A 19869-nucleotide genomic window follows, 5' to 3' on the forward strand; every position below is an offset into this window, starting at 1 on the left:
TGGGCCTTATTTTCTGCCATTTGGTCTTTCGCTGGGAGACACATTACACAAAGTGAACAAGCCCAAAATCTATCTTGATGTTTCTAGTAGCCCACCGCTATTAAACCAAAAGAAGTTCTACTTTTCATGTTTTCTATAATTATTAATTTGACCTTTACTTAACTTATTTTTAATTTATCTTCTTTACAAATATTTTGGTACCCCATTTATGCATATATAAATCCTAGTTTCTTGTATTCTTGTTCAAATCTAAATTGGAACACTATAAAGAACTAAAAAGTGGTTTCATTATTGGAGACAATAATTTAAAGGGAAATATACTAATTACTAGGTTATGAATAATATTAAATTTTAAGTTTGTAATTGCTTTTAATTAAATGGTATCTTTAATTTTACTCATAGCTCTCCTAAAATGGTGTCCTTTTCTGTTGGGTTGTACCATGTGTGTGGCCCAAATCCAAAACTAAACTAAACCTAAAACAATATCTTATTTTGATACGGTGGGAGACAATTCTTTTTTTTTTTGGGGGGGGGGGGGGGGGGGTAACTGGGATGTTTGTATATCTCAACTAATCTTTAGAATCTACTGAATATTTTACAAGCCTAAAGGATCAATTGATCAAAGGACCTGGTAAACCTGGTAGGTGACCCCAAGGTTTGAACCTAAAAACTCAAAGAATGGATCAAACCTCTTTGACTACCAAGCAAAGGCAGATCCAACCCCCTTGATGGTCAGATTAAAAAAAAAAAAAAAATTACTAATATATAGACCCACAAAAAAATTGCTATATATATATATATATCAAGCATACATCATATTAAAAGGAAAAATGCTAGTCTTACTCACTCCCCTTACTCACTTCTTTTACTCATATTTGTTAAAATGACATATGGTACCCGTACTATGTTTATGGTACACGTACTATACTTTATATTTACACAAGTGAGTAAGAGAAGTGAGTAGGGGGAGTAAGTAAGGGTAGCATTACTCTATTAAAAGTTTAAAACTCTCTCTATTTTTCTTCTCCACGGCTCCATCAACTTTTTTATGATTTTATCCCTAAAATTTTTGACTCTCTCATTCTCATGCTACTCGCTCTTAAAACTTTTGAAAGCTTTCACTACTCAGGATGCCACAATTAGCCATGTTTTCTGTTTTTTCAATTTTAGGTAAGTGTATTGCTCATTTCAATTTAGTTTATTTTATGGGTGAATCATGCTTGTCTTTTAGAGGTTTTTTATTCTAATTTAAGGGGAAAAAAAGGCATAGATCTTGTGAGTTTATTTTGTGTTTTGTGTCTAAGAATGTTTTTGCTTTCTTAAATTAAAACATTAACTATATTTTAAAGGACGTTATTCTTTACCCTTCACCCGCTACTTTCTTATATTTCAAACTTCACCGTTCAGCTGCTCAAAATTATTAAAGAAATTTGAGTTACTATCTATGTTTGTATTAATAAAATTCCTCATTCTTTTATTAATTCATATTGAAAGTAAACGCAACATTGACTTAATTAAGTTTTGGTTAACTTTAGCTTAGGTTAGTTTGATTAAGGTCATGAAATTTATATTATAATCTTTGGAAGCCAAAAATTAAAAAAAGGTTTTGAACAAAGTTTACTCAACACATTTACTCAAAATTATACTTCTCATTGATTTATTCAAATCGGCAAGTATTGTGTTACTATATTATTTTCTTTCAAGTTCTTAGTATTGTATTATTTTCTTTTCTTAAAGTTTGATGATTTTTTAAAATTTTCATTAATTGTTCTAAGACAAAAATCATGGACCCACCACAGCCAAGAGGCCGACCCATTTGGGTTCGGTAGGAGACATTTTGTTGATTAAAAAACATGGTAAACACATGGTTAGTTAATTAATTTTCCCATGATTTGATGGCTTATTATAGAGACTCATGGGTGCGTTTGTTTCTCTATCCTATTCCTATTCCAAATTAAAATATATATTTATTTTCCTATTCTCAAAATCATATCCTAAATTATTTAATAATTTTTAATTTTCAAATCCTACCTCGTAATAACCACTTAACTCTACCTACCAATAATATTTTAAAAGTACTACATCAATTAGCTAAACAAACAAACCCCAGGGTTCACGTGTAAGATTGCTTAGAATTATTCAATGCCTTAACTTGTAGGATTGGATTGCCAAATCAGCTTCAATAATGAAATAATCGAATGACCAAATAAATCTTCAGAAGATGTATTTGGTGAGTCATAAATATCCAATAGTTATCACTATTAAACGTGAAAGAGACCACCACCACAAGTTTCATACATAAATATATAGATATTTTTTTATTCTATTTTCATTATAAAATAATAGGGTTAGTCTTGGAGTGTCGATTCAGTCTTTTATTAAACTAACCTTCCAACCCCACCTAATTCTTTGACAATTTATTCATCATTATATCTTTTTATTTTCTTTTTCTCTTTTCAGTCCTAATTTTTATATCTAAATGACAATTTCCCACCCAAGATTAAGCCTAAGTAAGCTTTTCCACCGGAAATGTTTCAAAAAAAAATAAATTTCCCACCCATCGGTCAAATCTGTTAATGAAATATGTTACCTGTTAAGGGTAAAGCTATGAAAAGACTATAGAATCTTTTACTGTTTGACTTTATAATTTTTAACCACATTTTCTGAATTTTTTTTTTCAAATAAACTGTGGACTCATTGTCCACGGTCGATCTATCAAACGGTATTGGTAATATGGTTAAACTCGCCGTCGGTGACTAAACCTAGATCCTGTCAATGTCAATTGTCAGAAAACGGTTTCATCAAAAGACTCATCATTTACACCGTTGGATAGATCATCCAACGACACTAACTATGTTGTCGAACTTGCTGGCAAAGACTGAACCCAAATCCTGTTGATATACATGTCGACTAGTTTTTACTCTTCACATATTTTAAAAAAAAAGTTAAAACATAATAAATGAAATCAAAGATAAGAGGTTTAAACTGCTAATTCCCAAGTGATGAACGTAATTGTTATGATATATCAATACAATCCAATCCAATTAGTACAATGATTTTGGATAAGTCAAGTGACTACCCTACACATAATTATTCATGAGATTTGTTCTCTTGACAAAACCTCTTTATTGTTCTATCCATGGAGGGTCAACTTCCAACATTAGATCATTTGATTTTGTCGTTGTAATGTTTCATTAAATTGACAACTCAAGCTTTCACCAATGGCGGGTAAATGCAGCACATCACAAGATGAAAAAACTTTAGAAAAAGGATTAAAAAGGATCAAAATAATTCTTAAAATTACAGAAATTAATCACAATAAGATATTTATTATGATAATTGCTTTCTTAGAATTTTTAACTTATATAGGTAAACTTAATTAAATTTTTTTTTTTTTTGGAGTAGGTCCTCCATCGTCAATATTCCCACAATCATAATAAATTCCAACAATTTTAACCCAATTTTAAATACTTTAGACAAAGAAACTCTCATAAGTCAATTACCTCTCGGTGGTACCTTTTTAGTTACTAATAAAGATAGTCATTAAAATTTTTATTCCAGTCAGTAGTTTCAGGGTCTTAGAGAATTAATTGAGATGTGTGTAAACTGGTCGAACACTAGCAGGTAGTTTCAGGGTCTCAGAAGATTAGTTGATATACGCGTAAACTAGTTCGGACACCAATCGCTAGTTCTAAGGTCTCAGAGAATTAGTTGAAATATACGTAAACTAGCCTAAACAACCTTGGTCATTAAAAAAAAAAAAAAAAAAAATTAGATCTAAAAGATTAATTGAGATACGCATAAATTGAGTTGAACATCTCCGGTCATTTAAAAAAAAGAAAAAAAAACTCTGGTAAATCTTACCAACTTGACCATCATTATAAACCCAAACGATGAAATTTAAAAAAGATTAAACAATAATAAACCTTACAATTTTTTGTAATCGGATTAAAAATTATTTTTAAACGTTTAAACACCTTTTATAAGCATACCAAAAAAATACAGTCAACATATATTTAATACCCTAAGCTTAGAAATTATCCTTCTCAAATAGTATTTCAACGATTACGGCTTGTACAGATTTTTATTTATTTATTTATTTTTTTTGGCAAAAGAATTTAAGTTATATATATTTTAAAATAAAATCGTATTATTTATAGTCTTTACAGCTATCTACTGAGGTAATTTTATTATTAATTTATTATCCATTCCTCAAAATTAGGTAATAGTAATCCATATTTATAGACAGATATAATTATGATCAACCTGTCCGCTTTGCCAAAACCTAGACCACGTGCTTTTATGTTAGAAGTTAGAACACAATTACTTGAAGAAGATAAGGCCCCACGTCACCCGGCCCCACTCTGTCCTTCCCGGCTACTCTAATCCTATGCGCGTGCTGTGCACGCTTAGCAACTACGCGTCCCTATCTCAACTGAAAAAGGTACCAGACTCTTTTTCACTTTATAATTTTATTTCATTTTATCTTGATTGCTTTTGCTTGTTCAAGAATCAAGATAAAATGCAAATTCCGAAATCAATACACTATAACTGCACCGCCGTGTCACTTTCTCTGAGTTTCTCGAAGAATTTCCTGTGAAACAAACAAACCTCTGCCTGTCAAAACTTTCCAGTTGTAACATAAGTTGAATTCCTCTCCAATCACACACCGTTTTAGATAGCAGTTGCCAAGTTTATCCATTTTCCTCGTTGTCAGCAAATTTTCTTTTTCTTTCTGTTTTTTCTCGCTAATTTTCTCGGATTAGGTTAAATTTGGTCTATCCATTTGGTATTTTCTGGAGAAAACAAAAAATGATGAGAAGACAACAGCAACAGCAGCAACAAGATCAACAGTCTAGAATCTTTTACGAGCTATCAGCTCTGGTGTTGAACATCCTGCGATCACCGCCTTCGCCGATGCCGTACTCCGACCAGTCATCGGAGGCGGTTGTGTCGTCGACGAGGAGGTCGTCGTCGTCGTCGTCGATGCAGATCTCACCGGCGGGATTTGCGTCGTTGATGCTGGGGATTTCGTTAGCTTTGATGCTGTGTGGATCAGTGACGTTCTTTATAGGGTTCATGTTGATGCCTTGGGTTCTTGGATTGGTTATGGTGTTTTATGTTGCTGGGATTGTTTCTACTATATCAGTTTTGGGTAAATCCATATTTTGTTACGCTATGGCTCCACCTTCTTCGCCGAGAAAGGATATACCTGGTATGTTTTTTAATTTTTAAAGAAAAAACTTTCCAATTTTGTATTGTCTTGTTTGTTCTTGGGAACTTTTTGTTCCAAATTGGGTTTTGTTGATATCTACGGAAGAACAGAGGTTTTTTTTCAAATAAATTATGACTTAACTCGCTATTTAGCAATTTTTTCAACCTTTGAAATTTATTTTGCTCTGATTCAGTTAGATACGTTGATGAACTTAATGGATGTCGATGGTTTGAGCCATATTATTGATAGAATAACTTAATACCTGCCGTGGACATGTGCTGATCGATTCTAATTTTATTAAGATGTTAGTTAAGGGTCATAGCTCATATGAGGTAATTTTTTTTTTAGGAAAAAAATTCTTAAATTTTAACAATCAAACCAAGGAAATGTTGCAACTTTTAAATTTCCTTTTTTCCGGTTATGCGCAGCCAATTGTGTTTTAGCAGAGTTATAAGTCTGCCTTAGAAGTTATAAAACTTTGATACAGAACATATTTTTCATACGGCTTCGGTGTAAAAAGATTGTTCGATTTACAAAGTAATAATCTTATGATTTTGGAGATTACAGGGTCAAAAGGTTCATCTTGGTTTTTGCCGAAACCGGATTGAAAATTGGAAAAAAAAATGGGGGCAGAGCTTATTTGTGCACAATTTAAAGAGGAAAATAGAAAAGTTGAATTACTACCTAATGAAATCAAGATTCAACCAAACTATTTCTTGTAAGCGTGTCTTATCATTCGCTTTGACAGAATCTATTAACCTTGCGTGGACACAATATGTTTTTTAGGTTTTGGGGTTTGTAAGAAAACTGTCATAATGAAAATTTCTATTTGCTTATTCCTACTTTTTTCAACTTTCCATTATATTTGACCCTGACCTGCATTATATCCTGATGTCCGTTGTCATTCTGACGGGTTATTGATTTGCTACTATGCAGAGTTATGAGGTCACTTCAGAAGATTAGACATAGTTAGAAAGAAGCCATTATATATCTTGGAAATATGTGGATTTTTGTAGGTATATATTGGCAATATGTGGATTCTGTTAGGTAATTGGCTAACCGTGCAATCTGCAAAAATGGCTTTTTAATGTAATTTTCTTTTTCTTTTTGGCTTATTCAACGTTGTTATAGCCTGCAGGTTGCCTAAGTTCTTTAAGATATGCCCAGTTGTTGGTTGGTTGATTTCACTTCACATTCTAAACTGTGGAGACAAGTAGTGGAATAAGTCAATTATGAATGATATGGTTCATCAAGCTTGAGCTTGAATGGGATAGGTGAGTTTGATTTCTTTGTTCAAGCTCTAAATTCAGCTCAAATTCCAATTTGTTTATAACCTCAGCCATAATAGTGCTGACACATAAGAAGGGATTATTTTTTATTAGGAGTGGCTAAGTTCTACTCGTATAGTCACAGCCTATTTCAACCAGCTAGAGAATGATTTAATCCTGTTGGTGCCTAGGAAATCACTTAATACTGTTACAATCCATGCTATCCTTGCTATTGTTAGGGGCCTTGCCAAGGCTGAATTAGGTCAGCTGAAATATTGATACTCGCACTAGTGCACATTGGCTTTAGCTCATGGTTGTCCAAATGCTTGCCAACCATGAAAGAATTACACTTAACCAAAGTGTGAGTACAATGGGGATTTAGTACTGATGTTTTGATTGCAATCAATCCAGGACTTTTAGGGTTGCTGAATAATATTTCCTGTATGCAACTGTGTGTGAATGTTGAGTTGTAGGATTGTGTTGTGAATCTCCCACCACCCTTTTCAGATTGGGGAGTTGTCTATGCTCTGTACAGTTGTTACGAGCATGAGTTATATACCCCTTATGTGCACGAAATATGTCTTGCCCCTTATTGAACTTATGTCCTCCGTCATGCAAAAAACTAAAATTTTGGAGTCTGTATGTTTTGTCTCAACAATTTTCCCTTTGTGCAGCATGGAAGTTTTTGTGAAGAGAGAAGGGAGATCAAAAGGATGGTTGAAATATGTACGGCAAAGCTAATTCTCTTGTGACGTGAGTAGTGCTCGGTTCTAGCAACGTACAGAGGAAAAGAAATCCAATTAGGTTTCTGGAAGTATTGATGATACAGGAATTGTGGATGACTGTTTTTCAATCCGTTAAGGAAACATGTGGATATGTCTTCTTTGTTATAGTCAAACAGTAATTGTTGGGGATTTTATATTAATGTATAATGATATCCCACTCGCCAGGTAATGGAGGTTTGTTCCATTACTAAGTTCTATTTATTTTATTTTTACTTATAAACAAAAAAGCTCTATTTTATGTGGCTTTTTTTTTCTTTTGGGTTAAGTAAATTTTATGTGTCGTTGTTAATCCATTTATATCATATTTATATTAATGATAGGTAGGAAAAAAGTAAAAGTAGAAGCAAAGTGACAGCAAAACGGTTGAGTATTATTATTATTTTGTTCAATGAGAGTATTCAGGTCAATTTTATTAGTATCTTCGAGAATTCGAATTCAAGAATTCATAGAATTTTGTTTGTTTTCAGTGGTCATTTCTATCAGTGTCTCCTATAATTCGAATTCAAAAATCATAGAATTTGCTTGCTTTTTGAGTATTATTGTAGTTGCAAGGCGCCATACTATGAATGGGAGGAAGGCTAATTAAAAGAAGTCGTAGGGAAAAATCTTGAGGTTCCCTCGCGATAAGGTTTCGTTGGGCATTTGTCTTTTCTTATGGGAGTGTCTGAGAATGGATGTGTTATTAGCAGAGTGAACCATCCCTAATTATAAGAGTATGGTCGGTTTGATAGACATGATAAATATTTTCTAGCTTGTGGAGCCCTTTTATTTTTATCTCGATTTCCTTTTCTTAATGGGGCCGAAGTCGTGGATGTCTATTCTGAAACCTGAATTCAAATTTGTTTTTAATATAGCCGCTTGTCTCCCTTGCTCATTATTATATTTTTTTTATAACATGTCTGAGTCAGCTTATTTCAAATAAATCATATACAAATGTACTACATTTACGTTTAGCAAATAATCATAAACCGTTGGATTACCAAGGTGAGTCTCCCTTACCCATATTGCATTTTACTTATAACAGCACAGTTTATATAAAGTGTAACTGATAATTAGGGGTGGTTGATTTAATATTTCTATTTATATTTAATCTTATTTTTAAATATTTGTTTATTTAATTATTTAGGAAATATATTATATTTTTAAATTATTTTTAAACCCCTAAGTTTTATATATCATTAAATATCCCCAGAAAAAAATTTAAAAATTAAAAAAACACCCTCATCTACCTTAGTTATCAAATTCTGATAACCACGTCGGTGGTAATCGGTAGTAGTCTGAATCTGTCACACGGCCTAAAAACGATCGAAAATAATCAAATTCGCCGATCTGACCTTTTCTGGTCAGATCTAGCCATCGTTGACCGAGAACGACGACATATCTTTGGCCATCGTTGACAGCAGTCTAGCCTTTTGCGGCCGTTGACGGCCAGACCACCATGCCACGGATTGGCAATTTAGCCAAAAAAGGCCAAATTGACGCACGTCCGATCGATCCACGTAATTTGCGTCGTAACGCTAGATTTCAACCAGATTCTGACGGTGGTGACCAGAACTGACACTGTGGATGGATGGAGTGTTTTTGTCATTTTACAAAAATTATATATTGAGTGTTAGTTAAATTAGCAAACCTATAAAGTTTTTTTATAAATTTTTAAACTTTACTCATAATAATTATATATAACTATCCAATACTATCTCTAAAATCCTATCTAAAATAATAAACCAAAATCACCATATAATTTATCACTTAGACCTCTGTAATGATCGTTTTGACAGTTGTCATGAAAAATTATGGCGGGATGAAGGATAGAGTGTTTAGCTTACAGGGTCAGCTCGAGTTTTGTCATTATTGACTGATTGAGCGAAATAAAGCTTTGCTAAAACAAGAAATTATTTGGCACGGCTCTCTGTCTACAGAAAGGGTAGCTGTCGTTCTTATTCGAAGGAGATAATTATCCTCTCGAGACTTCAATTATGATTTAAGAATCTTTCATATGTAATCAACCATTAAAATTGACAACTTGAGTATGCCTCTTTAGAGAAAACTAACCATGTCATGAAATTCAGATCATGCATTTATAACAGTTAACAAACATTTTTTTTTCTTTTCTTGTTGAATTAGAAAGCGCAACAATGGCAAAATCAAAAGTCGACACTTTATAGTAAACAAACTAAAACCCTGAACCTGAAACACAAGATGTAGAGGATGGAAGTAGTCAGTAACGGTACCAGCAGCATGCAGTGGATACAAATATTGGACTAGTAGTGATCATCCAGTGTTGAGTGGACACCTATGGCGATGAGAAAGATGGTAATCAGGCCAAAGAAGATGATGGTATGAACAAGAATGGATAGACCACTAGTATGCATGCCTCCAAAATCAACCACTCTGTTCCTTCCTGGTAACTGGAACAAACACTGGACTTAGCAGCACAAAAAAACACCACTGCAATCACACAGGCCCCAATCTGCCATCTCTTTCTGAATAAAAAGTTCAGCTCACTACAACTCTTAGCTCTCTTAAAGATGAAGGAAGAAGAGAATAATAGATGTGAACTGTCGTTGAGAGAAGGAATTAAAGCAAAGAATAAACTAAGAGGATCAAGAAGCAGTAACCAACAAGAAATCTTCTTCTCGGTAGATCTAGTGGGTAGTCACCTCAACTGGTGCTTTTTGGACAGATGCAGTTGCATGGCAACGTGGCAATATCATGACTTGAGCTTCGCTAATGACACAACATAATACAGTAATATCGAGTTTTATATGAAATGATTTCTTCCAAAAATATGTGGAAGAAACCCACTTTGTACGCCACCATTAACTATTCTCAACCTTAGTGTTGAAAGATTTAGCTCATTACGTTAATTAAATAATAGAAATGAGACAGCTATGAGTGATGTTGCCTATCAATCTTAATTGGTGGGTGAAGGCATTGGATTGATAGCTATAACGAACGGTAAGATAATATTTGAATTCAGATGAGAACTTCAAGTACACTTACTCTCAGGAGTCAGGGAACATTAGAATCTAGCTTTGTAGCAGATTGGCACAGCTTTATATTAAACCTCTGGTAATTCAATGGTCTTTTACAGCCATTAGCAATAGTACAAAGAGTTGTTGGGAGAGGAAAAAAGAGATTCGTTGGGTAGAATCTGAGCAAGCCATCCTTGATCACACTGTATGTGGCTGTGGCGCATTGGTCATCTCATGAAAGTTCTTTTGACCTCGTTAACGCAGCACCACCACAAAATAATTTTTTAAAACGTTTGGCTGTCTCGTTGGTAGGCATCTTTCCTATTTACTTTATTGTTTGGTAAAACTTTTTCACCAAACATCTTTTCTGGTGTATCAGAGCTGTCAAGGCAGGGCTGGAATCTTGGATTTGGTAATTTCTTGATCGTTTGTTCTGTGAATCTCGTCAAGATTAGGCTAGGATATTCCAAGATTTTTATGCAGTTAAAACAGAGGGTTGTACCAATCTTTAATATACTAAATATTATGTTAATTTTAAGAAATGTTGTAGTAAATAGTTATATAGGAGACCAGTAAGAGTTGGGTTCAGCAAGATGACCCTCAGAATATTCCAGTTCAGGAGAAATGGTCCAAGAGATCAAGAAACTTGTAGAGTAGGAGGTGGATTCGACATTCACCTAAAACATAAACCCAGCTGTCAAATTTAAGCAACCCACAGATGCATTAGCAGTAATAGAAATATTAAAAGTCAAGATTAAATAATGCATATAGTACAAACAATGTTACGAATCGGTTGGCAAAATCTAGTGTGCCAGAATCAAAGGAAACCAAATTTATAGTCTTTAGGAACAAAATGATACAGTTTTCATGGAACCAGAGAAATAGCTCTGAAGTCTGTGCACCAGAATACAAAGAACTCCATGGAGCAGAATGGAAGAAATTTAAGTCCTTTGGCAATGTACGTTCAATCTTGCACAAACCACCCTCTGAAACAATATTTTGTCTAGTTAAATAATCTTATTTTAAGTACTGATACGTTAAACGGCTTATACATGTATCTCTAAAATCATAATAGCCTTCAAATTGCCGGTAACACAAACTAAAAAACACTAGCAAGAAAGGGCATAGATTTAGGAAATGATGAAGAAAATGGAAGTCTTTCTCAGTACTATTATTACTCAACAGTCAGTTACATCTTATATCAATGCAAAAGACCAAGACACAAACAAAGTGATGAAAAGCTACACAATTAACCGACTCGAATTAGAAACCTGCTGCAACATCCCGAACTAAGTAATTTCATCTCATTGCCAAACATCACGTAATGAGTACATTATTAACCAAGGTACAAATGAACCTTGACAGCAAGCAAGAAGACACAAATGAGAGCAAAATAGAGGAGGGCATGAACCATGATTGCCGCACCACTTGTCTTAAAATTGCCAAACTCCACGCACCTTGATGCCCGGCACCTGAAACAACAAACCTGGCGTTAGCAGCACGAACAAGATCACTGCCACAAACACTGGGCCCCAATCTGACATGTTTCAAACACTTTGCGGTTTATCTCGAGGACTGTTGTATTGAAGAAAGATGTTTGTGGAATTAATGGTGAGGTAGTCGCGGCCTGAAGACTGGTTTATATACACACAAAAGAACATACAAAGGGGAGATAAAGAGAATCTGTGTTTTGTGTGTTGTGTGTTGAATTGTGTGGGGCGGAACCTAGGAGATTAAGTTACCAGGATTCACTTCCGCCGTCCCATTTTTTGAGTTACTTTTGTTCTTGACACGTGACAAACTGACAGTTAGAATAACTGTGTCTTATGGTTATAGGTATATGCTTGCACAGATAATTGTTCAAAATGGCCTTAATGGCTGTATATTTGTTAGAATGTTTCATGCACAAAGCAAATCAAAGGACTTAGAACCCTGTTTGACTGGTTCTACTAATGTGGGTCGGTCGAGAAAGAATCAATCTGCTATATTTATGATTTTAATAGTAGATTCATAAATTCATTAAAAACTTTGATGTGAAGACTCTCAACATAAGATTAGAGTAAAAGAGAGAAGAGAGAGAGAGATTTTATACATAATCTTGAATGAGTTTAATAATACTAAAAGTATTTGCTGTCTGAATATGGTAGATATGCAAGACTGTACAAGTATTATGTTCTTGAACGTTGAGGCCTGAGGGCCATTCCCATCTCCGTGATAGAAATAGGCCCAACTTTTCAACAAATATCATCATTGGGATTGAGAGAGGCATTTGGTTGGAGTGTAATGAGATTCGAGAATAATATATATTATTTACAGGGTCCATTTGGATCGGGTTAATATTAGATAACTAGGGTAATAATTTTAAATTGAGCAAATGACGTATTTGGTTGGTTTGTTAAAAAATTATTCCCACAATATTATATGACAAACAGTAACATTTGGGGGGTAAATTTCCGGTAATATTAATACCTAAGGGGGGGTGTTATTAAAACTACCCTGGTATTACAATTTTTTTCCCATATTGCCCCTAAACAGTTGAGCATTTGTTCCAAATTAACCTTATATTTGCTATATTTACACAACACCCATCACTCATGCAGACACTTTTGTCCTTCCTTTAAAAATTTCGAACGATATTGCCCTTGTTATTATCATTATTCACAGAAATACCTTTATACCCATAACTAGTCACCACGGCAACCACGTGATCGCCATCGAGGTTGCCAAAAGTCGCCATAATGGTATACGACTAGCCGTATATGGCCAACCGTGCTCGGTGAGGCTTTTTCCGACATGGATCACAGTTCCATGGTCGAAAAAAGCTAGATCTGGCTGTTTCACGGCCAAGCATGTGGCCGTGAAACAGGACAGATCTAGCCATGAAAAGCCAAGTCTTTTGGTCGTTTCACGGCCAATCTGTGGCATTGCCAATAGTGGCTTGGGTGGGGGTAGGGGTGTTTTTGTAAGTTTAAAACGTTTTTGGTTGTAGGGGTTTTTGCTCAATTTGAAAAGTAGGGGGTTTAAAAAAACTATTCAAAAAATAATAATAAAAAATACTGTTAAATTAATATTTAAAAAGGAGGGCAATTTAGTAATCTATAGAACATACCCACATTTATCCTTCAACAAACATAATTCACCAATATATTTGAACCAACCAAACACATTTTTTAAACATTCCTAGTCATTTTTAAGGTGATTTTATCCGTTAAATAATATCCCCCTATAATAAAACATTATATGATCCAAATGCCCCCACATTATTATACTTAGTTGTCAAGTAATATAATATTTTGGTAATATTTAAAACAATAATAATTAGTTGTGGTTATATAAATGGTAATCTGAATACCACACTTTTTTAGGTATTTAATATTACTTAATAATCTTGGTTGTTATAATTTACCCTTAATATAATTATTTTTTTACAATAATACCTTGTTTTGAAAACAATTTCAAAATATTCATTGACTATTTATCATTATATAAAAAAATTTAGGACATAAATAGCCTTGAACTTGAAAACCATTACCCAATACTGGTGGCCGGATATGGCCACCATCATCGATTGCTGTTTCTGTTGTCGAAACAGGCGCACGACCGACCAGATCGATGCACGACTGTCAGATCTAATCGGTAGTGCGCCGTTCCAACTGCCGGCGATGGTGGCCCGCGACCATCAGCGGCTTGGGTGGCTAAGGTGTTTTTGTTAATTTTTAAACTTTTATTATGGGGTGATTTAGCTAAATTCCAAATATTGGGGGTTAAAATAATCATCTAAACAATAATATAAAAAGAAGTGCAATTCAGTAATCTATTTAACATATCCATCAATTTTTCCAATATAACCAAATACATTTAATAACATTCCCAATAATCTTTAGGGGCCATTTGGATCGGATATATTAGATAATTGGAGTAATATTTTTTAAATTAAGTAGATGAAGATGTTTGGTTGGTTTATAAAAAATTATTCCTGAAATATTTTACGACAACTAGTGGCATTTGAGCGGTAAATTGTCGGGAATCTTAAACCTTGGGGGGGGGGGGGGAGGGGGGGGGGGTGCGCGGTTATTAAAACTTACCCAAGGTAATATATTTTGTTTCCCATATTGCCCCTAAACAGTTGAGCATTTGGTTCAAATTAACCTTATATTTGTTAAGATTTACAAAACACTCAATTCACTCATACAAACCCTTTTGTCCTCATTTTTTTATTTTTTCGAACGACATTGACCTTGTTATTATCATTATTTACAAAAATGTCATTGTACCCAAAACTAGCCACCACTGCTAGCCATCGTGGATCGCCACCGAAGGCTGCCAAAAGTCGCTATAATGTCGTATGACCAGCCGTATATGGCCGACTGTGCGCCGATGAGGGCTTTTCCGACCATGGATCTGTAAAAAACAGTCAGATCTCGTGAAATGACCACAGATCTGGCCGTGAAATGATTGGCGTTTCATGGCCAAAATTTGTGGTCGTGAAACAGTCGGCATTTCACTGTCACATCTTTGGCCGTGAAACGGCCATGGCCAGATCTATGACACTGCTGGCGTCACGGCCAAATTTGTGGCATTGTTGGCGGCCTCCGATGGTGGTGGTTGGCTGCCGGCAATGGCTTGGTGTGGGTAGGGGTGTTTTTGTTAAGTTTAAAACATTTTTGGTTGCTAGGGTGTTTTTGCTAAATCTGAAAAGTAAGGGGTTAAAAGAATTATTCAAAAAATATTATTATATTAATATTTAAAAAAGATAACAATTTAGTAATTTATATAACATACCCACTCATTTATCATTCTAACTAAACATATTATTCGCCAATTTATTCGAACAAACCAAATACATTTTTTAAACATTCTAATCTTCAAGATCATTTTTTATTCCATTCATATAATATTCCCCTATAATAAAACATCATATAATCCAAACACCCCCTTAAGATAGTCTATCTTCCTCTTAATATAACATTTTTTTTTGAACTAAACACAACTTTAGGTAAATGAGCAATAACCCAAAGTCTATTCACGTGTAACATGGACTTAAATTCAATTATATCAAGTTTACCTAACATGAAGTCAAGAATTCAATATAGCCCTTGACTCGGGCCAAACTAAGGTTTCATACANGACCTCTGTAATGATCGTTTTGACAGTTGTCATGAAATATTATGGCGGGATGAAGGATAGAGTGTTTAGCTTACACGGGTCAGCTCGAGTTTTGTCATTATTGACTGATTGAGCGAAATAAAGCTTTGCTTAACAAGAGCATTATTTGGCACGGCTCTCTGTCTACAGAAACGGGTAAGCTGTCGTTCTTATTCAGAAGTAGATTAATTATCCTCTCGAGACTTCAATTATGATTTAAGAATCTTATCATATGTAATCAACCATTAAAATTGACAACTTGAGTATTGCCCTCTTTAGAGAAACTAACCATGTCATTGAAATTCAGATCATGCATTTATAACAGTTAACAAACATTTTTTTTTCCGTCTTTTCTTGTTGAATTAGAGAGCGCAACAATGGCAAAATCAAAAGTCGACACTTTATAGTAAACAAACTAAAACCCTGAACCTGAAACAAAGATTTAGAAAGTATTGGAAGTAAGTCAGTAACGGTACCAGCAGCATGCAGTGGATACAAATACTGGACTAGTGATCATCCAGTGTTGATGTGGACACCTATGGCGATGAGAAAGATGGTGATCAGGCCAAAGAAGATGATGGTATGAACAAGAATGGATAGACCACTAGTATGCATGCCTCCAAAATCAACCACTCTGTTCCTTCCTGGTAACTGGAACAACAATCCTGGACTTAGCAGCACAAACAACACCACTGCAATCACCACAGGCCCCCAATCTGCCATCTCTTTCTGAATAAAAAAAGTTCAGCTCACTACAACTCTTAGCTCTCTTAAAGATGAAGGAAGAAGAGAATAATAGTATGTGAACTGTCGTTTGAGAGAAGGAATTAAAGCAAAGAATAAACGAAGAGGATCAAGAAGTAGTACACAACAAGAAATCTTCTTCTCGGTAGATCTAGTGGGTATGTCACGTTCAACTGGTGCTTTTTGGACAGATGCCAGTATGCTATGGCAACGTGGCAATATCATGACTTGAGCTTCGCTAATGACACAACATAATACAGTAATATCGAGTTTTATATGAAATGATTTCTTCCAAAAATATGTTGGAAGAAACCCACTTTGTACGCCACCCATTTAACTATTGTCAACTTTAGTGTTGAAAGATTTAGCTCATTACGTTAATTAAATAATAGAAATGAGAACAGCTATGAGTGATGTTGCCTATCAATCTTAATTGGTGGGTGAAGGCTATTGGATTGATAGCTGTAACGAACGGTAAAGATAATATTTGAATTCAGATGAGAACTTCAAGTACACTTTACTCTCAGGAGTCAGGGGAACATTAGAATCTAGCTTTGTAGCAGATTGGCACAGCTTTATATTAAACCTCTTGGTAATTCAATGGTCTTTTACAGCCATTAGCCAATAGTACAAAGAGTTGTTGGGAGAGGAAAAAGAGATTCGATTGGGTAAGAATCTGAGCAAGCCATCCTTGATCACACTGTATGTGGCTGTGGCGCATTGGCCATCTCATGAAAGTTCTTTTGACCTCGTTAACGCAGCACCACCACAAAATAATTTTTTAAAAACGTTTTGGCTGTCTCGTTGAGTAGGCATCTTTCCTATTTACTTTATTGTTTGGTAAAACTTTTATTCACCAAACATCCTATTTTCTGGTGTATCAGAGCTCTCAAGGCAGGGCTGGAATCTTGGATTTGGTAATTTTCTTGATCGTTTGATTCTGTGAATCTCGTCAAGATTAGGCTAGGATATTCCAAGATTTTTATGCAGTTAAAACAGAGGGTTGTACCAATCTTTTAATATACTAAATATTATGTTAATTTTTAAGAAATGTTGTAGTAAATATGGTTATATAGGAGACCAGTAAGAGTTGGGTTCAGCAAGATGACCCTCAGAATATTCCAGTTCAGGAAGAAATGGTCCAAGAGATGATCAAGAAACTTGTAGAGTAGGAGGTGGATTCGACATTCACCTAAAACATAAACCCAGCTGTCAAATTTAAAGCAACCCAATATGCATTATTAGTAATAGAATTTATTAAAAGTCAAGATCTAAATAATGCATATAGTACACAACTGTTACGAATCGGTTGGCAAAATCTTAGTTGTGCCAGAATCAAAGGAAACCAAATTTATAGTCTTTGGGAACAAAATGATACAGGTTTTCATGGAACCAGAGAAATATGCTCTGAAGTCTGTGCACCAGAATCAAAAGAACTCCATGGAGCAGAATGGAAGAAAATTTAAGTCCTTTGGCAATGTACGTTCAATCTTGCAAACCAGCCCTCTGAAAACAATATTTTGTCTAGTTAAACAGATCTTTATTTTAAGTACTGATACGTATAAACGGCTTATACATGTATCTCTGAAAATCATAATATGCCTTCAAATTGCCGCCAGTAACACAAACTAAAAAACACTAAGCAAGAAAGGGCATAGATTTAGGAAATGATGAAAGAAAATGGAAGTCTTTCTCAGTACTATTATTACTCAACAGTCAGTTACATCTTATATCAATGCAAAAGACCAAGACACAAACAAAGTGATGAAAAGCTACACAATTAACCGACTCGAATTAGAAACCCTGCTGCAACATCCCGAACTAAGTAATTTTCATCTCATTGCCAAACATACAGCCATGTTAATGAGTACATTATTAACCAAGGTACAAATGAACCTTGACAGCAAGCAAGAAGACACAAATGAGAGCAAAATAGAGGAGGGCATGAACCATGATTGCCGCACCACTTGTCTTAAAATTGCCAAACTCCACGCACCTCTGATGCCCCGGCACCTGAAACAACAAACCTGGCGTTAGCAGCACGAACAAGATCACTGCCACAAACACTGGGCCCCAATCTGACATGTTTCAAACACTTTGCTGTTTATCTCGAGACTATTGTATTGAAGAATGATTGTGTGGGAATTAATGGTGAGGTAGTCGCTGGCCTGAAGACTGGTTTATATACACACAAAAGAACATACAAAAGGGAAGATAAAGAGAATCTGTGTTTGTGTGTTGTGTGTTGAATGTGTGTGGGGCGGAACCTAGGAGATTAAGTTACCAGGATTCACTTCCGCCGTCCCATTTTTTTGAGTTACTTTTGTTCTTGACACGTGACAAACTGACAGTTAGAATAACTTGTGTCTTATGGTTATAGGTCATATGCTTGCACAGATAATTTGTTCAAAATGGCATCATTAATGGCTGTATATGTTTCGTAGAATGTTTCATGCACAAGCAAATCAAAGGAATTAGAACCCTGTTCGACTGGTTCTACTAATGTGGGTCGGTCAAGAAAGAATCAATCTGCTTATATTTATGATTTTAATAGTTAGATTTCATCTAATTCATTAAAAACTTTGATGTGAAGACTCTCAACATAAGATTAGAGTAAAAGATAGAGAGAGATTTTATACATAATCTTGAATGAGTTTCAATTTAATACTAAAAGTATTTGCTGTCTTAGATATGGTAGATATGCAAGACTGCTACAAGTATTATTTTCTTGAACGTTGAGGCCTCAGGGCCATTCCCATCTCCGTGTTACAAATAGGCCCAAACTTATCAACAAATATCATCATTTGGAATTGGGCTAACTCTCACGTGATGTTTGGTTGGAGTTTATACGAGATTACGAGAATAATATATCTTATATTACTTATATTATTATATTTAGTTGTCAAATAATATAATATTTTGATAATATTTCAAAACTAATAGTAATTATTGTTGGTTATATAAGTGGTAATATGAATACTACAACTTTTTTAGGTATTATAATATTACTTAATAATTTTGATTTTGTTATAATTTTACCTTTAACTATTAATTTCTTTTTGACAATAATGCCCTTGTTTTGAAAACAATTTCAAAAATATTCATTGACTATTTTATCATTATATACAAAAATTTCAGGACATAAATACCCTTGAACTTGAAAACAATTACCAAGATAGGTGGCCGGATATGGCCACCATCGTTCGCAGACTTCTGATGTCGGAACAGTGCACAATTGACTAGATAGATGCACGACCAGTCAGATCCAACTGATAGTGCGCCGTTCCAACAGCCGGTGGTGGTGGCTAACGGCCAGCAGTGGCTTGGGTGGCTAAGGTGTTTTTCTTAATTTTTAAACTTTTATTATGGGGTGTTTTAGCTAAATTCTCAAATATTAAAAACGAAGTGCAATTCAGTAATCTATTTAACATATCTACCAATTTATTCTAATATAACCAAACACATTTAATATAACATTCCCAATAATCGTCAAGGGTTGTTTGGATCGAGTTAATATTAGATAACTGGGGTAATATTTTTTAAATTGAGCATATGATGATGTTTGGTTGGTTTGTAAAAAATTATTCCCGGCATATTTTATGACAAACAATGACTTTTTTTTTTTGGGGGGGGGGGGGGGGGGGGGGGGGGTGGTTGGTGTTGGTATTAAAACTTACCCAAGGTAATATATTTTGTTTCTCATATTGCACCTAAACAGTTGAGCGTTTGGTCCAAAT

At 34.6% G+C, this 19869-nt stretch overlaps 2 protein-coding genes and 1 pseudogene across 5 annotated transcripts; 1 reads left to right on the forward strand and 2 right to left on the reverse strand.

Annotated features, from left to right (window-relative positions):
- Nucleotides 1-4492: 4492 nt before the first annotated feature.
- On the forward strand, nucleotides 4493-7428 carry LOC116131271. 4 transcript variants are annotated; one of them, XR_004128237.1, is made up of 3 exons: nucleotides 4493-5215; nucleotides 6347-6489; nucleotides 7158-7428. XR_004128237.1 is itself a non-coding variant. In XM_031416931.1 (2 exons), the coding sequence occupies exons 1-2, from the start codon at nucleotides 4813-4815 to the stop codon at nucleotides 7172-7174; spliced, it is 420 nt and encodes a 139-aa protein (XP_031272791.1). In that variant the 5' UTR covers nucleotides 4493-4812; the 3' UTR covers nucleotides 7175-7428. The 4 variants fall into 4 exon arrangements, 1 of the variants encoding a protein (XP_031272791.1); XR_004128239.1 differs by lacking the exon at nucleotides 7158-7428 and adding an exon at nucleotides 6152-6262 and having other exon boundaries at nucleotides 6354-6489; XR_004128238.1 differs by lacking the exon at nucleotides 7158-7428 and adding an exon at nucleotides 6152-6262 and having other exon boundaries at nucleotides 6347-6473.
- A 4078-nt stretch (nucleotides 7429-11506) lies between these two features.
- On the reverse strand, nucleotides 11507-11787 carry LOC116131265 (annotated as a pseudogene).
- A 3877-nt stretch (nucleotides 11788-15664) lies between these two features.
- LOC116131216 lies at nucleotides 15665-18361 on the reverse strand. The gene is made up of 2 exons (XM_031416859.1): nucleotides 18013-18361; nucleotides 15665-16128 (listed from the first exon to the last, which is right to left on the reverse strand). Exons 1-2 carry the CDS (start codon nucleotides 18215-18217, stop codon nucleotides 15902-15904), a joined length of 432 nt encoding a protein of 143 aa, XP_031272719.1. The 5' UTR covers nucleotides 18218-18361; the 3' UTR covers nucleotides 15665-15901.
- Between the last annotated feature and the right edge of the window lie 1508 nt (nucleotides 18362-19869).

Source organism: Pistacia vera, unplaced genomic scaffold (genome assembly GCF_008641045.1).
Source record: "Pistacia vera cultivar Batoury unplaced genomic scaffold, PisVer_v2 Contig230, whole genome shotgun sequence".
NCBI lineage: Eukaryota > Viridiplantae > Streptophyta > Magnoliopsida > Sapindales > Anacardiaceae > Pistacia > Pistacia vera.